Source organism: Triplophysa dalaica, chromosome 14 (assembly GCF_015846415.1).
Source record: "Triplophysa dalaica isolate WHDGS20190420 chromosome 14, ASM1584641v1, whole genome shotgun sequence".
In the NCBI taxonomy this organism is placed as follows: domain Eukaryota; kingdom Metazoa; phylum Chordata; class Actinopteri; order Cypriniformes; family Nemacheilidae; genus Triplophysa; species Triplophysa dalaica.
Genome location: NC_079555.1, coordinates 11,747,426 through 11,771,525, shown reverse-complemented (window position 1 = coordinate 11,771,525; position 24,100 = coordinate 11,747,426). Strand labels below are relative to the sequence as shown.

The window sequence follows — 24,100 nt, the reverse complement described above, 5'->3', positions numbered from 1 at the left end:
TAAAGAATGAAAGTCGAAAAAAAAAAAAAAAGTTATTTATAATGTAACAGTGTATTAAAGGGATAATAAATACATTTTCATTATTTTTCACATTCTTTTGTTTTCAATCTATGTATGACTTTCTTAGCCTAACACAAAAGAAAATATTAAGAGAAATATCTTTTGTGTCCAAGGGAAGTCTATGGATGTCAACGTTGTTTGTTTATCAACATTCTTCAAAAAGTCATAAAGAAAGTCATACAGGTTTGAGATGAAATGACTAAATGATGAAGGATTTTTTGTTTTAGCGAACTATCCCCTTAAGTGTTATCGTGTGTGTGACAGATGGAGGTGTGAACAGCAGCAGCAGGTTCTCGAGGAAGCTTTGGCCCTGCTGAAGTCGTCTCATGGGCAGATGACGTCCATTAAGAGCCGCTTTACACACTTCCAGGAGAACTGGGAGGACAGCAAAGCACTGATACAGCAGAGTTGCATCATTGCTGACGCCGGTAATTAAACACACACAAGAACAAAACAACCTCTGCTCATGAACTCTGTCCTGCTTCAGAAAAGCCGTGCATCCAATTTTACATCTGGTAGGACTTGTGCATTTATATGCATCTGCATGTGTGTATTAAGCGGGCTCACACGCGTGCTCGGAGCTAATGCGGGCGGATCAGAACCAGCTCTCACTCGCGCAACGAGCATGACATTCACGATATATCATGTCACAGTCTGAAATTAAAATAGGAACACACTCTCCCTTATTGGCTATGTGTGCGTGTCCATGGCTATTAGAGTGAGGGCGCAGTGTACCCGCTGTGCCGAGATAATTGCGGTATAATGATAATAGTGAATGTGAGACATTTGCTAATGTAGCTGGAAGAGAAGAGAGCGTCCGAGGAAGACAGGACCGATTTATGACCCACAGAAGTGCGTGCGTTGCTTTGACACTCTTGACGATGAAATTTCTGACTGAGTTCTCGTGAGGATAAAAACATATCTAAGCAAAACTGCTTTACAAAGCAACTTTATAACCACTTTATTTACATCAACAATGAGAGTTGTGTTTGGGATTAAAGGTTAAGATTAGAAGAAGGATTAGCAGGTCATAGGTTTGCATTAGGGAACAGTTTATTCAGTCTCCTGAATGCCTTTCAGTAACCTATTGATGCCCCCAGGTGGTGTGAGACATGGCTAGAAAGCAAAAATAATGAAAGCAAAAATAATGAAAGCAAAAATAAATGAATAATTGCCAAATGTGGCAAGGATGAGGGAAAAAATGAGAATATACTGCACATTAATAGAGGTTATATTCTGGGGTTTAGCTTCTGTCACATTTTTTCACATTTGCGTGTGTTTGCACATATGTGTAAGAGAGAAAATTAGGGTCTTACAGTCAGGACAAGCGTGTGTTCTCCATAAACATCAGGTATGTTGTGACTTGCATGTTTGTGTGCATGTTCAGAGAATGTTTGCATGTTTGTGTTCAGTTGCTAAACTGCAATATTCGCAGCATGCAAATCGTTCCCTGCGCCGATTTGAGCATATGTGTGTTAGCCATGTGTTGTTCAACATAGTTTTGGTTAACAGATGGTTTGTACGGCGTAGGCCGAGTTAACCTCTCAATCACCCCATGGGGCGTGTGTGTCATCTCGCCACAAACGGTTGGAACCACCTCCTCTCTGCCTGTTGCACGTTCCAGATTCCAGCGAACGCATGCGTGTTTGTGTGTGTCATTGAGAGGTGAATGAGTACACAATGTCAGACTTCTTTGAACCAATGCACAGGTATTTTGTTTACAGTAGCCTAAGGAGTGTTTAGACTTTGCTTTTATACCGCCAGCACCTAGCTGTCTTTCAACACTTGTGCGTTTAACACATAAATGCTTTTGAATTCGCTTGAAACAATTTAATTCATTAATTGAATAAGGCACCCAGAGAAAAGTACATTTAACTATTTGTGCATATAGAGAAAGATAAAAGAAAGCATGTGTATGTGTGTGGGGGGGGGGATCTGATATGGGTGTTGGTGCAACAATTATGCCCTTCTACCTGTCTGTCTGCTTTCTATGGTTCAGGGAAGACAAAGGAAGAACGGATTAAAAATGTAAAATATGATTCTTTGTCTGAGTGTCATTAAGGTTTGGTTTTAGCATTATTAGGAGCAGGTGTATGTTTGAGCTATGGATTTTTTAAACGTTGTTTAGAATATATACTTATGTACAGGATTCCTTCACTACTATTTAAACTGCCAAAAATGTACAAGCAATACATGAAATACGTTTTTGTCATGTTTTTAGCTATGAAATTATGTGAGTACAGGATTCATGCACTATTTTACACTAAAACAATTATGTTCAAACAATACATTACAGATGATTTTAGTCAAATTCAGTTGAACAGTTTAAATAAATACACTTTAAAAACTATAAAAGAGTAGTTTTTAGTTGTTTTTTAATGCAATGCTTAAGGTGATATCTAATTTAAAAATCTTTCAAAAGCATTAAAAAATAATAGATTTCAAATCATAAACATTTACAATAAATTTACATATTAGATTATATTAATATATATTAATGAATCCTTTAAAAAAATCCTATATTTTGATGTGAACTGCAGAAATATAGTAAAGTAAAAAAAAAAATCCTTATAAATACTTGAATGCATGAATGATACTTAATTTAAAACTACTGTTCTATAGGATGCATTCACAAATTTGATTGGTTGAAATACATCCATGTAGTCTAACAGCACTGCTCATGTTACACTGCATAAAACAATTGCTATGAAGATTTCTGAAGTCTCTTATCTTTGGTCCTTTTAGCCCGTACACAAATCTACACCCATGGTGCACACAGTACGGCCTGAGAAAACCAACGGCAAGTTCGAACACACATGCAGGGCGGGGCTTATGAGTGCACCCCCTACAAGCACACAAACTGTAAACCCATCATCCAGTAGTATGCTAAAAAGTTTCACCCAATGCGTTCATTCAACCTTAACCCGCGCTGGGTCAGCGCTAACAGCTGCTGTTCAGGCGCTTAGTCAGCTGAGAGAGTCAGGTCAAGTTGGAATGTGTGTGCGGGTGTGTGTTTGTTTATGTGCATGAGACAGCACGATTGGGACCAAGTGCAACAGAGCCGATGGTATCCGCGTGACCTGAAGTGCGTCAATCATCAGATATAGGCTCAGCTCTCTCTCTCTCTCTCTCTCTCTCTCTCTCTCTCTCTCTCTCTCTCTCTCTCTCTCTCTCTCTCTCTCTCTCTCTCTCTCTCTCTCTCTCTCTCTCTCTCTCTCTCTCTCTCTCTCTCTCTCTCTCTCTCTCTCTCTCTCTCTCTCTCTCTCTCTCTCTCTCTCTCTCTCTCTCTCTCTCTCTCTCTCTCTCTCTCTCTCTCTCTCTCTCTCTCTCTCTCTCTCTCTCTCTCTCTCTCTCTCTCTCTCTCTCTCTCTCTCTCTGTTTGTGCAGGCACTTCAATGGTGCAGCCTGTTGACGTGAGTTACTGCGCCCACTGCCGATGTGAAAAGTTCTGTGGCATTTTCTCACACGTCTGAGAATCTCTATGTAGTTTTCTTTGTTATGCCATGCACAAGCCCTTCTATGAGATTTGAGGTTTTACCTTCCCTGTTGATGGATTTACTGTGTGTTTTTGTTTCGCCTCACCTTAGTTTATGTGCATGTAACGATTCAAAAGTATTTGTTTATTCGTTTTTTTTCTCAGAGAATTAAAATTCCCCCTCGAGTACAAATAAATGCCACATTGATGTTTTGTCATCTGTTTATTTTTGAATTGCGGCTTACTTGTCCATAACTATTAAGTGTGGGTAGACTGTATTCTGGATAGTCTGAATCTGCCCCACCAGAATCCATTTAAAGTGCTTGTGTAATATGTAATGATACTGTCTGCTTTAGAGGGTGGGAACCATACTGACTAGATTATCCTGCACCTCAGTGATCTCATTGTCTTTCCAGTAGGTCAAATTAGTTTACGCTTGTTGTTCTGATGCATGTTGTTTTTTTCAGAGGTTGCTGTATTTGAATTGGTCACAAATAAATGTGTAACTATGGTTGAATGTGTGCCGCTTGTTACCTCGACAAGCTCTCCTGCATACTCCATGACTCACAAAATAATCAAATAGAAACGATAAAGAAATCTGACCACTTTCACAATTACATTTCTTTTAAGAGTGTAAGCACCAGCAACAGAAAGCCGAGGGTATGGAGGCGGAGCTAAACAGGCTGCAGGGGGAGGTGCCAAATTTGATGACGTGTCTTGATGCAGCACAAGAACAGATTTTGCATTTGGACAGCCAGGTCCAGGCCCAGAAGCTACTGCAGAATGAAAACCAGGAGGCCTGGTCTCTCATACAGGGTGTGTATAACCAACAGTTGAAAATGTAAAACGTGTCATTCTTTCAATGTTGAAATACTTTCTTCTATCTTATTTCAATGTGCCGAGCCAACTGTGAGTAATCCATTATCAGGTTCATTACCCATAGAGACTCGGTGGTGATAAAGATCAGAACATTGCTCTTCTTAAGAGTCTTAACCGACCTGACACAACAACAGAGGCTCACCCAGTGTACCTAATATACGTTTGTCAGATCTTGTTTAGATGGGCGGGGTGTTCTGGAAACTTGTTTGAAAATAATCTTTATTTTTGTGATTCTTTCTGCTGTTGGTAGAGGTCCAGGTTTACAAACATCCGCTTTAAAGATTGGATAGAAAAAATGAAAGAATGGTGAAAATATTTTCATTTTTGTGTAAACTGTCCCTTTACGTGGATGACCATAGGCAAACATAGACATGCATTCGCCACTTTTATTTTGAAAAGCATTTAAATAAGTTGTGAAGCGTAAACGTTAATGTGCTTTTTTATTTGTTACTTTTGTAGCCTGTTAACTGTCACCCGTTCCGTATATGGGACACCTAAGTTTGCGTCAATATTGTGCATGTAATTTCTAATAGAATCATGACAAACCATGTCATTGGAAAGTTCTAAGACTCTAGAATACAGATTTTCTTTATTTTAAAATAATTTATGTAGCGAGAGTAATTGATTCTTTTTTAATAGAGAGTGTGCTAAGATTTTCTGTTATCCTTCTGCGACCCGTATTTTTTAATCAAAGAAAAACATTTTTTTTTTTTTACAATAAACCTAACAACATACCTTTATTTTATTTTATTTTGTGTGTGTGTGTGTGTGATTTTTTTTTTGCAATAGTCAGCTACTTTTCTTTTTTCAAATGAGATCAACCGTAAGTCTGTATTCCAAAGAATTCATGAAGTACCGCCATTTTAGTTCCAACATGCGTTTTCATGTGTATGCTCAAAAAGGGCTCTGACAAATGGCAGCATTATTAATTTGCGATTCAATGGCCAATGTAGTTCCTATGTTTTGACTCTTTTGACACTTTTTTACTCCTTTTACACACTTCGTCTGTTTGTCGTCCATGGACATCCATACACAATTGGTGTGTTGTTTGTGTGTGATTGTGTAACACAGGTGTTTGGGGGTAGCTGTCCCACCTGGGCTTATAGACCTTTCTGTTATGTGTTTCACTCTCTTTTTCAGTTTGGTTCTTGCATGTGTGTTTGTGTAGTGTAGCACAGAGTGTGTGGGTGGTACTTTGAGTCAAACAGGTGTTTTGGGGTAACAGACTCATCTCCTCTTCTTGTTCCTTTATGGAGCCGCTGAAACTCTCAGTGGTTCAGTTAACGTCTGTGAAATGTTCTGAAATGCTGACAAACCAATTTCCCCTAAACGATAGAGGCTGTCAAACTGCATCTATTTCCATCATATGCCTTTAAAAGTATAGTTTGAATAAGGCACAAATACTTTGTCATTTTACAGTGATGCTCAAGTCATTCTGTAAAGGTATGTTGTTATTTTTTCTGTACAGCACAAACATATCTTTTCATATAAAAACCCCTTTAATAAAACATCATAAATACATGTTATATTATATATATAAGTATCCCGTTGTTATATAAAGCATAGTCAAGGTCACTATGAATTGTGTAGCAAGGGCTACAAATCAGTTTTTACAAATTTGCCCTTTTGTGTTCCACTGGAAAAAGCATCATACGGATTTGGAAGGGCATGAGCGTAAATCATGACAGAACATTGTGAAAACCAAAAGAGGAGAACCACTGTCCATGTCCTAACCAGCCAGTAAGACTATCAATTAATCTAATAAATGAAGCAGAGAAAATGTTCCTTCACATTTGAAGTATTAAAGAAAAGGGCAGAAAGGAGGAAAAAAGGGAGCAAACAAGTTTACACCTCTCAAAGTATGGTCTCGACTGGTCATGTTACAGTGACCAGAACGCAATTATCAGTTCATTACTGAAGAGAAAAAAGGCCTTCTTCTAGCCACTCTTTTATTTCCTCCATCGAGAAAATGTCAGACTGACACAAGCAAAGCAGCGGAGAGCACTTTCACCAGAAAAAGCACCACCTTAACCGCTCTCAGCCTCTCACGACCAGCCAGTCGGCCAATTCCCCAACAAACAGGCTGAACAAAACAGACCATTTTTCTCTGGATGAAAGCGCTCTGAACCGATCCCATCAGGAAGCGAAACCCCCCGCCTCTGTGCACTTCTGGAATATATCCTGTTGTGGTAGAACACAGTTACCAGAACAGAACTGCATGAGCGGACCTGCTCGCCGACAGTTTGAGAACAGGATGAACATTTTCATTATGAGCTGTGATAGACTTTGATTTCAGATGTTTATTGCTCGACCCTCGGATCCTTTTTTTGTAATTTACTGTGGTATTACACTTTTTTGCGGTGTCAGATACACCGGCCATTCTGTCATAATTATTATGTTTATTAATGGCCTGCGTTTTCTCTGGTGATGTGCTTCAAAATTAGACCCGAGTTTTACAAATCATTTCTCTCTGGATCACAGAAGTCTTGCAGCGTCTGGAGTGTTTTTGTCCTGGGGTTATGATGCTAATCATTAGGTGTGTAGGAGGAGGGAGAGAGGTCAGAGTGACTTGACTCTGGTCGGTGGCGGCAGTAATGGGCAGTATTTCATTGACTCTACACATCATCTCACTGCCAAGACCTGTGTGCTGTTCTGCACGTCTCTGCATACTATTACACGAGTGACTTGTAACATTTACATCTTTGTAAATGTCTGTATTTTTCTCCATGCAAATTTGGTGTTCAAGAGATCTGTCAGGTTGACATCATTTAGAATTTGGAAAAACTTACATTTGATGGATGTTGCAAACATACAAACAGTATTCATGCATTTGATTAATTCCCATTGTTTGGTGACCAATATTCTTCCAAATATCTTCTTTTGTGTTCTGGAGATGAAAGAAATGACAACAGGATGAGTAAATGAAATCAGAATTTTTATTTTTGGGTGAACTGTCCCTTTAAAATGTGCAAATTTGTTTGATGCATTTTCACTAAAGCACAAAACAGGGAGCCGCAGTGGTGACGTGTTTATATAGGCCAACCCGGAAGTTGGCGCCGCGGTGGTTCCCTCGACCGAAAGCTTGTGCTTTTTTCCCATAGACTGGAAGATCGCAAAAGATAAGCTCTGTGATTAACAAAGGTTTATGATGTTTACATGTTTTGCCTATCAATATAATCTTTACAAATGAACACAACATTTGTTACTTTTGAAGCCAAAATACAATCGGCAGAAGTAAAAAGCTAACACATATCTAACACATAGCTAACACTTATCAAAGCTAATGATAAGACAACACTTAAGGTCGCTCGATATCAACGTCACCACCACCTAGCCTCCGACAACTCTAAATCAACTTTAGTAAAAATGTGTTGTCCCCGGTGAGTAATTACTCTGTGAATGAATGAGATTTGTGCCCATGTTGCATTATTTGTGAGCTTTATATGCACGATGACGTCTAACATCCCCTCCAAAGGAAGTACTCGCTTTTAGCAATTTGTTAGCAACCGCCATTTTTAAGACACAATAAGGTTTACCAAATGAATGACAGGGGGGTTATAATTGGTGTGTTTTTTGTCATAGAATAAAACGTGAAAATATTTAGAGGTGTTGTTAACCACGGACGATTTACCAAAAACCCATTAAAAAAAACCATAGACTGGGGCGATGTAACCGGAAGTCCTAAAATGCTAACTCACTTCAGGGGATTTCAGAATGATGTCATTAAAATTGTTTAATTCATAAGACACTGATAGACATCCTTAAAGCTGAAGTAATCTAAAAGCCATATCAATTCTGTTTTAATTTAATAAGGACCTTCATTATTTTTACTGCAAAATCTTTTGACAATTTTGCTGACCGTGTTGACTTTCTATTGAATTGCAATTTGTTAAATTCCCTTTTCTGTCATTCCTGTTCAATTTCCAATTTATAACCTGGGAAGTTCATTTCAATTTCAATTGCAGCACATCAAATGTGAGTTTAGCAGATGAATATGAGTTTGTATGCCCATAATGTGCATAGATTTCCGCTGTGTACCGTGACTGCAGTAGCACAACTCTAAATCAGCGGCTTCTCTCACTCCTGCTGTCTTCTGTCATCCTCTTCTCTCTCACCTCTTTTAAAGTGTCTCCAGTTTCCAGTCCTTGGCTCTTTTACAAGTTCTGTGTCTCTTTGCCCTCTTCACCGATCTTGAGAGCAGGGCCGAGTGAATAGGCTCTCCTGAGCGCTGCGCCGGATGTCACAGAGCTGAGATGATGAATGAGAATGTGGAGAGTTCAACCTCAATTATGGCTGCTGGCAAACGATAGCCACCAGATTATGCTTCATTGCTTCATGGAAGATAAAAGCAGGGGAGGGGGAGAGAAAGGAAACAAAGAAACCGAGAAATGAAGAATTACATTTATTGGCTGAGGAGGAAACAGATGAACGGAGGAAGAAAACCAGATGAGCGTTTATAAGGGCCTGATAGACGTTTTAGCAGTACGAGTCATCTTCGAAGAAACTCAACTTTTAATTGTGAACGTTAGGGGGTATTTACTCGGATGGCAAAGCATAGCTGTAAGTCACAAAAGAAAAATATGTAGTCTTCCTAGACAGTTTGGAAGTGTGACATACAGTACATAATAAACAAGAAATACCACAGCATGTTTTCAGTTACTTTTTAGCAAAATGTCATCAGCATTTGCTTATTTATTATAAAGTAGGAATTAAAGATTTCAATTATAATAATTTTCACTATTTTTCAGTATTTTACTCTCTATGAAATGTTTTGTTGTTAAGAGTTTTATTCGTCAAGTATTTGTGTGTAATTGAGATCGAACACTCATAGACTCTTTATAATGTTACTAAATGACCATAATGACTATCTCTTTTTGTATTTCTTTTTTCTTTGTGACTATTTCTTACCTTTTTCTAATAAATTATTCTGCCCCTTTCTTCAGTCGTGGTCAGTATCTCACAGTGTTTTAAACAGGCTTTTCTGTCTGACATCAATAATTGTCTTGTTCATAATCCCGAGATTTTGATGTACTTTGATGTGTCTCTTTTTGTTGTTCTTTTATGACAGTATATTGTGCATGAAAGAGCCCAAATCTCTGACTAGAACAAAAGGCTGCTGGCTTTCTGGAGAAAAAGTTTCTTTTTGCCGCTTTTAAGAATTTGCAAGTGTGAAGTCAGTTGCAAAACTGAAAGTGTCCTCAATACTTAATCGAAAGACATATTTCCACACCTCATTGAGCAGAACAACCACTTTTAACTGTTAATTATAAAGGGGTTTCTGATGTACCAGATTAGCACATTAGAACTATTTCTGTAAAACAGTCTTTCTAAAGTCAATGCTGATGAAATATTGTTTTTGTCATTGTAGTTAAACATTTGGAAATGAAAAGAAATACAATGGGTTTACTTGAAAGATTAACAGTAATGGACTGTATCTTAGATTAGAAGTTTATTTCAAAACGATAAAAATAATAATAAACGCTAATGTATTCTGCCAAGTGTAAATAGAAATGCCACAATCAGCAGTCTGATCAATCGAGATGCTTGAAGTGTCAGTCGGACCAGCAGTACGGCCTGTGTGGGATGTGGTGTCATATTATGGATACCATTTTATGACTAACTAGCTGTATTTTGTTCTCAAAGGCCTGAGGGAGGAGATGAAGACACTGAATGAAGATCTCCAGAACAACAAGCATGAACGAGAGATTGTAAAGAAACTCCTTGTGTAAGTAACATCTGTCACTACCTTTATATGTATCATTTGAAATGTCCTGCTCCATCATTTAAATTAACTTTGGTTGATAGAAAAGTCTCAGCAAACATTTCAATTGTTATATCTTGCCAACAATTTAAAGTCAAAACTAAATATTATTGTCTTTAGGAAGCAGCTCAATTGGTTCTAGACGGACTGACAAGTTATTATAGATACGAACACACAGGCGCTAATCCCCAAATAGTTTTGAAGACAAACACACTCATTTACAATCTGACCTGGTATTTCATCCTGATTTAACAAAGATTCAACTGCAATTCAGCTGTTCCAACTCTAAAGTCTTTAATTCCTCTTTATCATACTTCCTACATCCAAGCAAAGCTCACAATTCAGCTCAATACAACATTATTATCTATGAAAACACACCCCACATTTTAAAATGATTTAATATGTGTCAGGAGGAAGAAACAACAGTTTTAACATGCTTAGTTGAGATCATCATCTCTGTTTGATAGAAACCAATTCATCTTTCATTCGCATACCAGCGTGATGCTGTCTACAAAATATATATTTACTTAACCAACTTGATGAAGATATATTTATTGTATGAAGTGGCATATCTACTGATGAAGGGAGTTTATTTTTCTTGGGTGGAACAAAACTTGGAGCGCAGGAACAAATGCTCGCGAGCTCTGTGACCTGGCAAGAGCGCGAGGAAAGATCTGTGTCAGGTGTCACGTGTTGCTTCACAGAATACACCATCCATTGCTGAGGTTCATCACATTACATGTACTGAATCACCATTGGCCATCACCATTGTAAGTGATGAAAGGCAATTTAATTTGAGCAAGATTTTTACTTGCTTTGCCAGCATTTTTACTGGCCCCACCACAATAAAAGTTCGATTTTATATTATTATATGCCCTGTCAAAAATAAATTTTCATTTATAATTTCTCATTACTTTTTTAGAAGCATAAACACATATGAAAATTATAGATAAATCTTATTACAAAAATGTCTAATCTGTAGGCATGAACCAATTCTTTGTTAGGCAGCTACGTTTATACTTCACCTTCAAATCTTCAGAATTCACAACAGCAATTTTCAATACATTATAGAAAACTAAATGTATAAGTTTCAGAGGCATAAAACCCATACACCAGTCTCATGTTAGTTCACAATCTTCTATGTTTAGCTGTGTGCTCATAACCCTCCCCCTCCTTATCTCAGTTTCTCTCTTTGTCTGTGGATAAGTGCTGTCAGGTCACTGTGGCATGGCAGGACAGTGTATCTGATGTGACAGTGCTAGCCGTCACGCCCGCTCTGGCATTGACAGCTGTATGTGTGTGACGGGAATCATGGCGTGTGGCTCTTCCTGTCGCATGTGCTAATGTGTTTTGGTAGGCTGATAAACAGATCTGATGCAACTAACAGGCGTTCACTTCACTTTTGGCTTTCACTTACCTGTCTGTGAAAACACATCAATGAAAAACACACCCCATCCTGCCATTTATGTTCAGTAAACGTGCAACCCCTGATTGTTCCTTCATTACAAGGCAACACATCACTCACAAAAACGTATACTCGTTCTGGTCCTCTCTGGTGAAATGAGCTGCCAGCCTCCATACGAGCAGAGAAATTTATTTCATTGAGCTCAAAAAAATGCATTTTATATCACATAATGTTTTATTTCTAATAACACAAATCCACTTGAAGAATTCACTTGAACATTGATCAAAGCCAATATCAGATTATTCTAGGTGCTGTGATAAAGCGTTATTTTTCACCTAGATGAAACATTGTTTAAGGAACATTTGTTTTTTCATGAAGACATATGGTAATATGGAGTGGAAATAGAATTAAACAATACAACACATAATGTTAATATGCTACGTTCAATTTGTTATCTCATTTGTGAGCCTTAATGCCTCTTGAAGCACAAAGATTCTTAAAGGGATACTCCTTCCAAAAATGGAGTTATTAAAAATTTGTGTAAGTTTCTTTGTTCTGATGGACACAGAGAAGGATATTTGGAAGAACGCTTATAATCAGACTTGCCCCCCACTTACTACCATAGTAGGAAAAACATGATGGTAGTCAAAAGTGCCCCAGAACTGTTTGCTGTACCACCTTCTTCAAAATGTCCTCTTTTGTGTTCAACAGAAAAAAAATGATATTGTATTTTTTCCTACTATGGGAGTCAATGGGGGGACCAAATCGGTCTGGTTATAAGCATTCTTCCAATTATCTATCTCTGTGTTCATCAGAACAAAGAAATGTAAACAGATTTAGAGCAACTCACAGGTGAGTAAATGACAGAATCTTCATTTTTGGGTGAAGTATCCCTTTAACCTAATCTAAAATATACAAGCGAACAAGCCAATAATTATTCAGCTCTCTCAGATGTTTCGACACTTTTTCCCGGAGGACCTTTGGACTCTTTGTGTTGAGTTGCTGCTCCTTTGAAACAACATGACGTGTGCCAAAGCTTTGATATCTCCCAATCAGGCAGAAAAAATGCTCAGTGTTTGTATGTAGAGTGTGTTCCCACAGCAACCATACAACCTCTAACCCTTCTTCAGACATACATCACACATCTGCCGCACTGCCGAGCCAGTTTGTTCCCGTTGCTACGCTGATCCATGTCAGAAATAGTTTGAGGCGAGTTAAAATACACATGGAGTGACAGAGCACCAATGTGATTAACCTGCGGGGAGAGGGAGTGAAAAAGAGCAAGAGTGAGAGATAGAGAGTTAAAGAGACAGATTTTGAAAATGATTCAGGCTGCCAAGATATGAAATATTATGAGATGTAGACTTTATAGCTTAGAAGAGGTTATGTTATGATATGCAAAACATCTTCTTCCTGGGACCTCAAGGAACCTTTTGAACAGAGGTTACTGTCTTTGTCTTCTACCCCTACGTATTTTACAGACACATGACATATGATCTCCCATTCAGTGCCTTAAGTTCAGATTTCACACATAGAATATTCTCTTATAGATACATGATCTTACGTGTCCTACACTGATCTAGTTGTATGTGCGTGTGCCCTCTGGGCTAAAGGGCACCTTTGAAAGATTTTGAGGTAGTTTATGAAATAAACTTATGTTATGGATCTTTCCTCCTTTTGTTCAGCTTTATCAACCTCAAAAAGTATTGTCCTTGTTATTAAAGGAATAGTTTCCCAAAATAAAAATTCCCACATCATCTATATACACTATAAACCCTGTGTGACGTAGGCTATTTATGAAGAAGATATTTTGAAGAATGTTGGTAACCGAACAACACCTACTCCCATTGACGTCCACTGTATGGACACCGGCTGATATCTTTCATACTATGTTTTTCTAAAAATGTATCTTTCTCAAAATATCATCTTTAAAATATGATTCCTGTGTTATAAGGATTGTACAACAGATCTATAAACAGAAAGAGAATAAGAGAGATTCATATTCTAAATTTTATTCTGGATAAAATGCAAGTTGCCATCTGGATGCTAAAGTGTGGCGGCTTGTTGCCAGGGTGTTGCTAAGGTGCAAAGAGACTGGAACAGTAATTGCACGCCTCTTCTTATGTAGAGATCACTAATATATTGGCCAATTATCAGTATCGGCTATCGGTTGATAGTTTAAAACAGGCCGATTTATTCTATCACTCAAAAGAGGACAGGAAAATGCAACAAATTTGTGTTCTGTATCTACATTTTTTTAAGTAACATTACCAGTTTGATGTTCAATATTAATGAATGAACATTCAGTGTGTTAAGAAATATTAATTTAATCTTCAGAATGTAATTAATGCGAGTTAATAAGCCACTATGCCATCGGCATCAACAGATATCGCTCTGAATAATCTGTGTCAGTGGAGAAATGTAGTATTGTTCATCTCACATCACATAATATTTGTATGTCTGTGTCATCAAACATAAGTTATTTATGTATGCCATAACAAACACAATGTTTGCCATAACAAACACAGCAAACCACAAAACAGTACACATCATTCATTTCTTTCAAATCTAATCCATTTTTTGGCAGAACTCGGGCGTCTAGTCAGTATTCAGTGAGATTTACAGTCCACGATCTTGTTTTCAGGTCCGTCTGACCTGACAGCCATCAAGAGCGCTGCATGTTTTCATCCAAACGGAGACAACCACCTTCAACATGTTAATTCTACAATCTCACTCTGTCTCTCATCCTCTCTCTCTCCCTCTCTCTCTCTCTGTCTCTCTTCCTCCCCCTCGTTCTTATCTCTAGTGTCACAGAGATCCAGGGGAAATAAAAGGTTATCTTAACCCTCTGTCAGATAGCAGGGTGTCACAGAGCTCAGCAAAACCTTCAGGCAACCATAATAAACAGAGGGAGAAAGGTCTACATCAGACTCATCAACCCCAGCAAGATTCAGCAGGGAGGGACTGAAGCTGTTGGGACTGGATTAGGGAGTGTTGGCGTGAGAGGGTGCAAAGTGTTCGTGGGTTCAGATGGGGGGGATGTAGAAGGCTTTACAGTTGACAAATGACACCCCGAGGGAACCTATACCACACTGACCTTGACAGAGTATTACTGAAGAGCCGGGGGTGAAAAGGAGAGAATGCAAATTTGATTGTTTCTCAGCTTAGCAATGCGGAGATCTCTCTTCTTTGTTGTGAGTAACGTCAGACCCCAGGAGCCCCGGCTGGCATTGATGTTTTGTGGAGGGCCTGAAAGGAAGAAAGAGAAGAGGAGAATTTCCTCTTCGTTAGCAATCCGGATCAGACATGCAGAGTATCCCGACAGTCTGTGAGCCAGAGGGAGAATTTGTATGAGGACTCTTGTGAAATGATATCTGGGATTGGTATGCATGTGTGTGTTTGGGGGGTGTAGCTATAGACATGTACAAATTATTATTATCTGTATTGTGTTTGTATAGACTGTAACCTACAGGACAGTGGTGGACAAAAGTGATGGACTTTATTCAAATATGTGACCCAGTCTGTTCAATCCAGGCTGAAGTCTCTGCAGGTGTTATAAATTGCCCGTGCATATATTTGACACGTAAAAGTGCAAAAATTTAAGTTAACAAAAGATTAATTCTATCTAAAACCGAATGCTCACCCAGACCTGCCTCAAATCCACACCCACACAAATCTACGTCAGTTCGTGGTATGAGTAGACTTAGACCGACAAAATGTAAATGCAAGTAAGGTGGGCGTACCTGTCAATCCAATTGCTTTGGAACCTGATGATCCAAATATGGTAAGAGGCGTTACTTTTCCATCACACGTTTAAAGTATTCGACCAATCACAACGCACTGGTTAACTGGCCAATCATAGCACACCTCACTTTTCAGAGCGATGAGCTTTGTAAAAAATCTGCTCGATTCAAAGAGGCGGGACAAAGAGGAGATACAAACATGACGGAAAAATACAGCGTTTTTTTAACCTTAAATCATTTATACACTTTGCATTACATCCAAAACAAAAAGTAATATTTGTTTTAGCCGTGTGACCATATGACCCCTTTAATTTCACTATGATTTCATCTTTGATATTGCATTACTCAGTTAATATTAAAGATATTAAGGTTATAGGTTTACAAAATCTCCTTAACGTTATACGGGAAGATTTTATGTAGAAAACAGTAAATCATCTAAAAATTACTTTAGATGCGTCTTAAACTGAAGCTCAGATTTGAGATGAAGTCTCTTTCCATTGCGTTTTGATTGGTCGACAGATTTCTGCAGCAGTTTTGCCACAACACACAAACTTGCTGAAGACAATCTTTATTTACATATTTGAATTACGTATTTGATAAGACTTAGGTTTAGTCTAAGAGTTAGGGTGTTTTTAATGACGTATTTTTCTAGGTTTAGTGTAAGGGTTTGAATTAAAGTTAACAAATATTTAAATGTGATCATTACTTACAGGCGTATACTAAATGATGAGATTGATAAGAGCAAACATTGGTGACCACAAGTGGCAAATTACTCACCAGATTGGGGCTAAGTATATAAACTAGGAGTAGTTTGGTCTGAATTCAACCTCGTCCCCTGGATCTTGTGTTCTGCAGTGAGGACCATCTCACTTTGGAACCCTGCTTCAAAAATAGCGTTTTCAGGCTCCTGAAACGCCGGATGTGTGTGGACGAAACGGCGATAAGATACAAAATCTTGATGTATACAGCTTAGTGCCTCTGTGTGGATGGCCTCTGAGACATGAGGTGGAGATGTCATTAAACACAAAGCATTCAAATGCACACATGTGTTGCTGTAGCTTTATTTGTTTCTGCAATTTGCATTTTGCTTCTGTGTTCATGTACTTCAGTTGCATTAGTAGTGCAAAGCTTGTGGATTTCATTTCAAGGGAAATGACATACTGATGAATTGTTTTATTTATTTGAATGCACCTCACCTCGCTTTGGATGAAAGTGTGTGCCAAATGGATAGATGTAAATGTAAGTCATTTAAACACACAGACACACACACACACACACACACACACACACACTTGGCTGCAGTGTTCCTTTCATTCTGTGATTCATTAGACTCCCTGTTCGCTCTTGTCACTTCTGTGCTAGCTAGCCGAGTATAACATTGTTACTCAAACTACAGGGCAACGCTGTAAAACCATAACAATTAACAGCTGTATGTCAGAATGTGTTTTCTTCCTTTCCTTTTACACCTGCTTTTCACTTACTCTATCACTCACAGAGTTTTCAACACCCGTTAGACTCTCTACAATACCTGCCAAGATCACACGTGGACGTGCCCTGGGCTGTACTGCTTTACACTGTGTATATCGGCCACACATACTGAGTTATGGTGTCAGATGCGGATGCCAGAGGGTCATGCTTGGGTGACTTTTCGGGGAGGGGGAATTTTTTTGTAGTGTCTCCTGAGCTCACAGGCAATAGAGAAAAGAAAGAACAGATGCTAGCGGCCGCTGCTTTTAATAAAAACACATTGCCATTGTCTTTCAGGACAAAGTCCGCCGAGAAGGAGGAACTCCAAGAGCTGTGGAGCAAACAGGCCAGGGACCAGAAAGCCGGCATGGAGAGGTACAACAAATCACAAATGAGATCTCTTTGATGTTTTAACTGTTTCTCTAAGTCAATAATGAGATTGAACGGAGATCAAATGGGGACTGTTGTTCAAAGGTGAAGTGTGTAATTTCAATGCCGCTGGTGGCACCGAACAGAACAACAAAAATGATGATGTATTACACCCCCCGCCCCCGTTCCTCCCTAAGGTAATTGCTTTGGTAGAGCCAGAAATTAAAATGTAAAAACAAACAAAAAATTTAAATCAATGTTTTTTAATGTATTTATGCCCTTCATCGAATTTATAGGCAAGAATATTTTAACAAAAAAAAGACATTCTTCACCTTTACATCTAATGCAACTCTGAATGATTATCCCTTATGAAACAGAAATATATGAGCATATACTGGAAAAACCATGCAATATATTAAATAAAGCATTTCCATATAGACAGTTTCAGCGGCAACAACATAAACAAATGCTATGTGGCCCAAACCTAACCTCCGGTAGACGTCCGCAAAGAATCAATAACTGTTGAGTATTTTAATTTAATTTAATACAATTAATATACAATAAACTATTCGTATAAATGAATATTAATATAATTGAAATATAAAGTAAATTATTATATTACAACCAAACACAGACCGCAAGTTAAATTCGGGCCATGTGCGTACGTTGGATATAATACACAACCTATAGATCTATATAATATAGATTATATAGTAAATATATTAACAATGTTTTTTTCTATATAATAATGTTCAATATATTTGCTGTAAATATATATGAAATTATGTTTTCTTTGCACAGCGGTTAAGACTTTATTCACATTCTTTTTAAGCTTCGTACTCTTATTGCATGTCAACAATTATCTCAAACATGTCTGTTTCTGAGAAATTTTAGAAACATCTGAGAGTATTTTCGATATTTTCTCAGGTACACAGTCACGTGTATCAGGACACTATAAATAGTAGCAGGTCAGCCCTCCGTGGTCACGTTTTGTTTGTTTTGTTGATGTCATGGACCAGTAAACTGCGCAGCCATGATCTATTGTGTACCTGTTTGAATAGAGTGTGCTCATGTGTTTGTGCGTGTCTAACTGTGTGTGTCTGTGTATGGCAGAGACTGATTTTGTTAGTATCTGTCAGTCATATGTACGTTCAAGCGTCTCTGTGCATTCATGCGCATTCCTGGATGTGGTTTCGAGCGACGTGCGGCGTGTCACGATTGCTCTCCTGAAGAGAGATCAGGGTAGGCACTCTAATAAAGAAGAGGGTTTATGAAAAGGCATAAAAGCTTTTCGAACAGGGCGAAGAGACCTCAGCCACAATGATGTGAGGTCTTGAAGACCTTAGAAGTGTAACGACAGGAACGTAATTAGAGAAAAAGGGGATGTGGTGCGTGTGAGCTCTGAAAGTGACATGTGCACGTGTTCCTCTGCTTTTTGAGGTCACACCCTCCCTCTCCGTGTACCACAGCGGCGTTTCAGATAGAGAGATACTTTCAAGTTATTACGTTCAGTAAAGTGTCGGCAGACTGAGATGCGTGTGAAGCTTTGTGATGGCAGATGGAAGCACTTCCCATTCTGGGCTTTGGGTTTCAGACTTACCCGCACACACACACACTTCACATCTCGGTTTTCAAAGCTCCTTTAATTTTCACTAACCCAGAGGAGCAACGACATCTCCAAAACAGACTCATCTGTCACAGGCACTAAACATTTATTTTTCTGATGACAGATATCAGACTGAATCTATCCCACACCCTACTTTACTGCAGTTCTCACTGCTTCACGCTCTAAAAAACTCTGAAACACCCCCAGATACACCCATGTGTTCCCCACATTGCATTCATTTAGTATTCAACTTTATATCAAACATATGTTTAGCGTCAACGTTTCATTTATTGTTTAGGCATTCCAGAAGCAGCCTGTGTGTGCATTCACGTTAATCTGCAATATCCAGCATCCAAAAAAACAACAACGCAGATGTGAGTGGGCCCATGGGATGACGCTTATCTTTGTTTCATTTACACAGAGACTAGCTCAGAACTACCACCGTACAATCCTCTTCAGAACACCTTTTTTTGTGTTTCCCCGACTGGTCCTCAGAGAGGCCTAAAGATATCTTCAGCTCAGCTGCTTTATAGAGGAAACTGTCTGATCTTGAAGTGATAACTGTTCCACATGGGAAGTGTACCATTGTCACACCATATCCTGAAGTGTCTTCCTCTATAAGGAGGATGGAGGCTAACAGATCAGATCTGCTGTGTTTGGGAATTTCCTACTTTTTTCCCCGGAGGGAAAAGAGAGAGATAGAGAGGGACAAGGTGTCTTGAAGGTCCTTTTTCGGGGAGGTAGAGGAAGTTTTTGGACACCTGCTGTAACTGATAAGTGCGAAGCAGAGAAAAGGGCAAGATGAAGACGTGATATACATTACATGTGCATCATGTCATTAAATTTCTAACCCCTTCATTTGAAGAGCTGAGTTTATAGGGCATTACGTTCTTGTGTATAAGCATTCATCCAGAATCCAGCACTCAGCATGTATTTTTTTATATTTTTGGTAAATCATGGTGTGTCTTATTTCAACCTGCTTCTGCTCTACTTGGTGTTTAATAAAGTAAATTCAGTGCAAAAATATGAATTTCGAACGAAGCGTTTTCTAGTAAAAATTACAAAAAATCTTAAATCAAGATTATTTGTCTTCAAATGGGCTAAGAAATAATCTGGAATTTAGCTTTACCTTTTTCTTAAGTATTCAATGCGAGGTTTTACTTACCCCACTGGCTGATTTGTTGCTAGTTTTAAACATAAACTTACGTAATTCTTATATTTTCTTTTATAAAACAGGACAACATATCGTAGGTCACTTTCCTTGTCAAGTAATTGTGCCTTTTGATCAAAATCGACTTCTTCACCCAATATTTGTGTGTTGTTTGTGCTTATTAGGATAACACAGATTAGCAAAGCATGTTTACGCCCAACTCTAGTGAAATCAACTGTAAGTGTTAGCAGGTGTTAATCAAGTCTCTCGTGCATTTAAAGAAGAGTGTTTTAAATTAGCTGTTTATCACATTCCATTTCGGTTATCCGGCTAAAATTCCCATCTTACATTAGAATGACTTCATGCCATGCAGGGGACCAGCATCCAAATCAAAACATGTGCTGACCAACTATGATTTTCACATTCTGCCTCAGAAGTTAGCTGACTATGTAGGCAACACAGAGATGCATTTCACTACTTAGGAACAAAGCCATTGTGTGTGTGTTTGTGTGTGCAGATATGCAGCTTTCCTGTGGGCGTAAATAGTCACATGTGTCGTGAGTTAATGTCTTCACGCTTTTCCCCTAAAGGCTGTCCCGAGACTTGAGGGAAAAAGAGGAGAGCCGGTTGTCATGTCAACAGCGATGCGAGTCCCTGCAGGAGCAGCTGTTGGCGTGGCAACAGAAAGAGGAGGAGATGACCCGTAGGCTGGAGCAGGCGGAGGCCGAGCTGAAGGACCTGAGAGCGGCCCGATCCAATCTACAGCAGGAGAGGTTTGACACGTAAACAAAACACACTCTTGCCAGTCGCGCTCCACAGCTGGAGAAAACAAACAGAGTTTTGCTTACACAGTTGCCATGCATTAATACATACAAATACATTTGTATTCAGTCACACTACAGCTGTCAGGCTGTCTCTCTTTCTGTCCCACCTGCTCCTTTAAAGAAGCACTCAGCACGTCTGGACCTGTAGGACGTGACTCATTGTTCATGAACCTATTTCTTCCATATCTGTCTTCATTTACAATGGTTAAAGATCCAACAAAAGCTATTACACAGAAGCCGCGCTGCATTGTTCGGCCTAGCAAAGAAAGATTGCGTTTCATTTGAAGAGATAAGCCACTGGAGACCGGCTTGACAGCGATTTTGAATGCGCTCTCATTTGTCAGACGCTTTGGATAAAAGTGTTGCCATGTGAATGAATATAGTTGTAACGTAAATGATTTTACCAGGTTAAACCTTGTGTGGTGTTCAGGTCTGCTTTCAATGTTTACTTTTTTAATCTTTTCTTTAATTTAAGACAAAACTATTTTTTCAAATCACTTTCATATTTTATTCATATATTGATTTAAACTGAAAACTGTCCGCAACTGACATTTCAGGGGAACCATTGACTACAATAGTAGAAAAAAATATTGTGTCATTTACTTTTATTAAAGCACACATTTCTGGGGCAATTTTGACGACCATTTAAAATGTGTTTACTATGGTAGTAAAAGATGCCCCAGAAATGTCAGTTCCTACCAATATCTTTCTTTGTCTTCAACCGAACAAAAATGTGTATATTACAGGATTGAAACAACTAGAAAGGGAGTAAATGATGACAGAATTTTCATTTTTGGGTGGATTATCCCTTTAACAGGGGTACATGACAATCATTGCGGGGGATAAAGTAAAAATATTTGAACATGCAATATTATAGCTGTATTTATATAAAAATACAAAGGTTAAAAGGTTTTCTTTCTTTTGCATTGAACAACCTTAAATGCATAAAGCTTCATTTAGCATCAGTGTAATAAAATACCAATAAAAGATTAATATCGCTGCTCTCCTTCTAAAATCTCCTATCTTCATATTTTGTTATTTTTATCATTATTATTACTCCATCTTTATGTTTGTCACTAAGTTTTGCAAATGTTGAACCTTTAAAAAGTATAAATGTCAATTTTGACGACACAGAACTGAATCATTTAAGCAGTACCGTGTTTTTCCATTTCCTGAACTTGGTTTCGGAAGGACAATAGCGATAGATTATCATTAATAATCATCCTCCAAATCAAAATGAGAATCCAAAAAATAGATGTAATAATCTTCTCAAAAATCTTGTAAGCTTCAAACATTACCAAACACGCAACAAACGTCATTCTTCAAACCCAGCCCAATATTTTGTCTTGACTGTAACACCCGTCTAGCTCTCCGTCAGTCTGTCTGCCCTAAAGCGGCCTTTCTCTTACTTTGTCTCGGTCTCTCTCTCTTGTCCCTTTATGCTACCGGTTCCCAAGCTGATTGGTTCAGTCCAGATCAAGACCTGCTTAGTAGTCTGAGTACCTGTGTTTACCAATTACGTGCATGAAATGTCTTTTCATCCACCCGGCCTGTACTTCTCAAACCTGTTTTCTATTTGATCTCCATTGTTCTTTTCCACCTGTTCATTGGGGTAATTGCAACTCAATTCACGTCTGTCCTCTCCTTTATTAGAGCTTAATTGTAACAATCCCCACCTGTGTCTTGAGTTTCTGTTTGTGTGTTTTTCTTTCCGTCAGTGGCCTTTTGTTACATCCCAGCTGTTGCGTGTTTAGATGTCTGATGTTGTTTGTATACACGTCTCTGTCCCTGTGGTCTACCTGTCTTTTAGCAACTGGCAGCGCTGGGGCTCTTCTTCTCTTTCCAAGTGTGCTAGATGTCCGTCCTTGCTTTTTTACATCTCAGCTGTTGTGTCTCAAGAGCTGTGCCGACTGTTGGTCTCATTACCCCCATCCGTGCTCGGTCACGTCTCACTCATTTTTCACCTGTTGATGTCCAGGCTTGTCTGATCATCCCCATTGCTCCCATCATGCCTGTGTATTCCCAGTTGGAATTCAAGATTATCTGTGATCACCTCGTGGTCCTCACGAGGCTGTAATACTCGGCAGGGTGCTACTATGTGGTTGCCATGGTGTTTTTTGTGTGTTGATGTAGTGTTCTGGGTGGTTGCCAGGTACCCACCCCTCAGTGTTTCAGAGACCTTCTGGTCCCTAATGTAATCATTAATCATTCACCAGATGAAAGTTTAAACACTTAAAGTCCTTAAAAGTATGAGTAATAAAATAGTGATGCCTGTCTAAATATGTTATAGCAGTAGTACGCAGTGTCAACTTTCTTAACTTCTGCCTGTTGTATGAAATGGAAATTTTATTTAGATCAAGATCTTTCAGTCTTGATTTTGTAGTGATAATGTAGTGAACTGTTAGTCACAGAGCATGAGTCAGATGTGAGGGTTTCATTAGACACGTGTTCATACCTGTGCTGTGGGTAAGGTGGAGTCAGAGGTCACAAGTGCTTGACTAATAGGATGGAAATGAGTGTTTAAGTTGTCGTCTTTATAGGGGAAAGCCCGAAGCAAAAAACTAATTACATTTTCACTTAAAAATCTTAAAGCAATGAGGAAATGTTTCCAGGTCTTTCTTCTGTGAAACAAAACATCATTTTTAAAGAGTGTTCTGAGAATCTCTACAAACATTACAAAAATGAAAAAAGACTTAATGCTTAATTCCAGAAAAAATATGCCAGTGGGGTAGGAAAAATATACTTTATTTATGTTTCAAATTAGTAAACCAAATGTACGTTCATTTTTCCTACCCCATTAGCAGATTTTTTCCTTGTTTTAAACATATTTGAACTTAATTTTTATATACGATTTCTTTATTAATTCTTTCAGGATTAGAGTTTTAAGATACTGAAAATACTGAAAAATAAGACAAAACATAAAGAAAGTAATGAAATATTATTAAACTTAAAATAAAAAATCAGTGCGTTCAATTAAATCCTACCACTTCGACAACACAAGAATTTAATCGTACAGCATAAATCTATATTTGTAAATGAATCATTCAAATTGTTTTATCTCTAATAAACTGTTCATTTATGACTCAAACATTGCTTTTTCATAAACAAACCTTGACTAATGTCAAGATTTACATTGATGGTGAGTAAAAGATTGTTTCATTTATTAATTGCTGATGTTTGACAGTTTAAAGGGATTTCCAGAGACAAATACTGTCTGTATAAAGCACGTCAAGACATGCAAACTTTACACAAACTTAGTAGCTTTTCTTCAAAGCTGTTGACATAGAGTTTCTATGTTATTAGGTCAGCTTGGCATTATTTCTAAGACATTATGGCACTAAAAGCTTAACAAAGAGGTTAA

At 38.3% G+C, this 24,100-nt stretch overlaps 1 protein-coding gene across 4 annotated transcripts in view; it reads left to right on the top strand.

The window, feature by feature from the left end:
- Positions 1 to 24,100, top strand: part of lekr1 (leucine, glutamate and lysine rich 1) — a 63,623-nt gene that overhangs the window by 23,914 nt on the left and 15,609 nt on the right. For 2 of the 4 annotated variants that reach the window (XM_056766320.1, XM_056766323.1), the window contains exons 5-9: positions 325 to 488; positions 4,166 to 4,351; positions 10,058 to 10,139; positions 17,088 to 17,165; positions 20,506 to 20,697. In XM_056766320.1, coding sequence (XP_056622298.1) covers positions 325 to 488; positions 4,166 to 4,351; positions 10,058 to 10,139; positions 17,088 to 17,165; positions 20,506 to 20,697 — 702 coding nt within the window. The remainder of the gene's footprint in view (positions 1 to 324; positions 489 to 4,165; positions 4,352 to 10,057; positions 10,140 to 17,087; positions 17,166 to 20,505; positions 20,698 to 24,100) is intronic. The other 2 variants (XM_056766321.1, XM_056766322.1) reach the window with 2 other exon arrangements.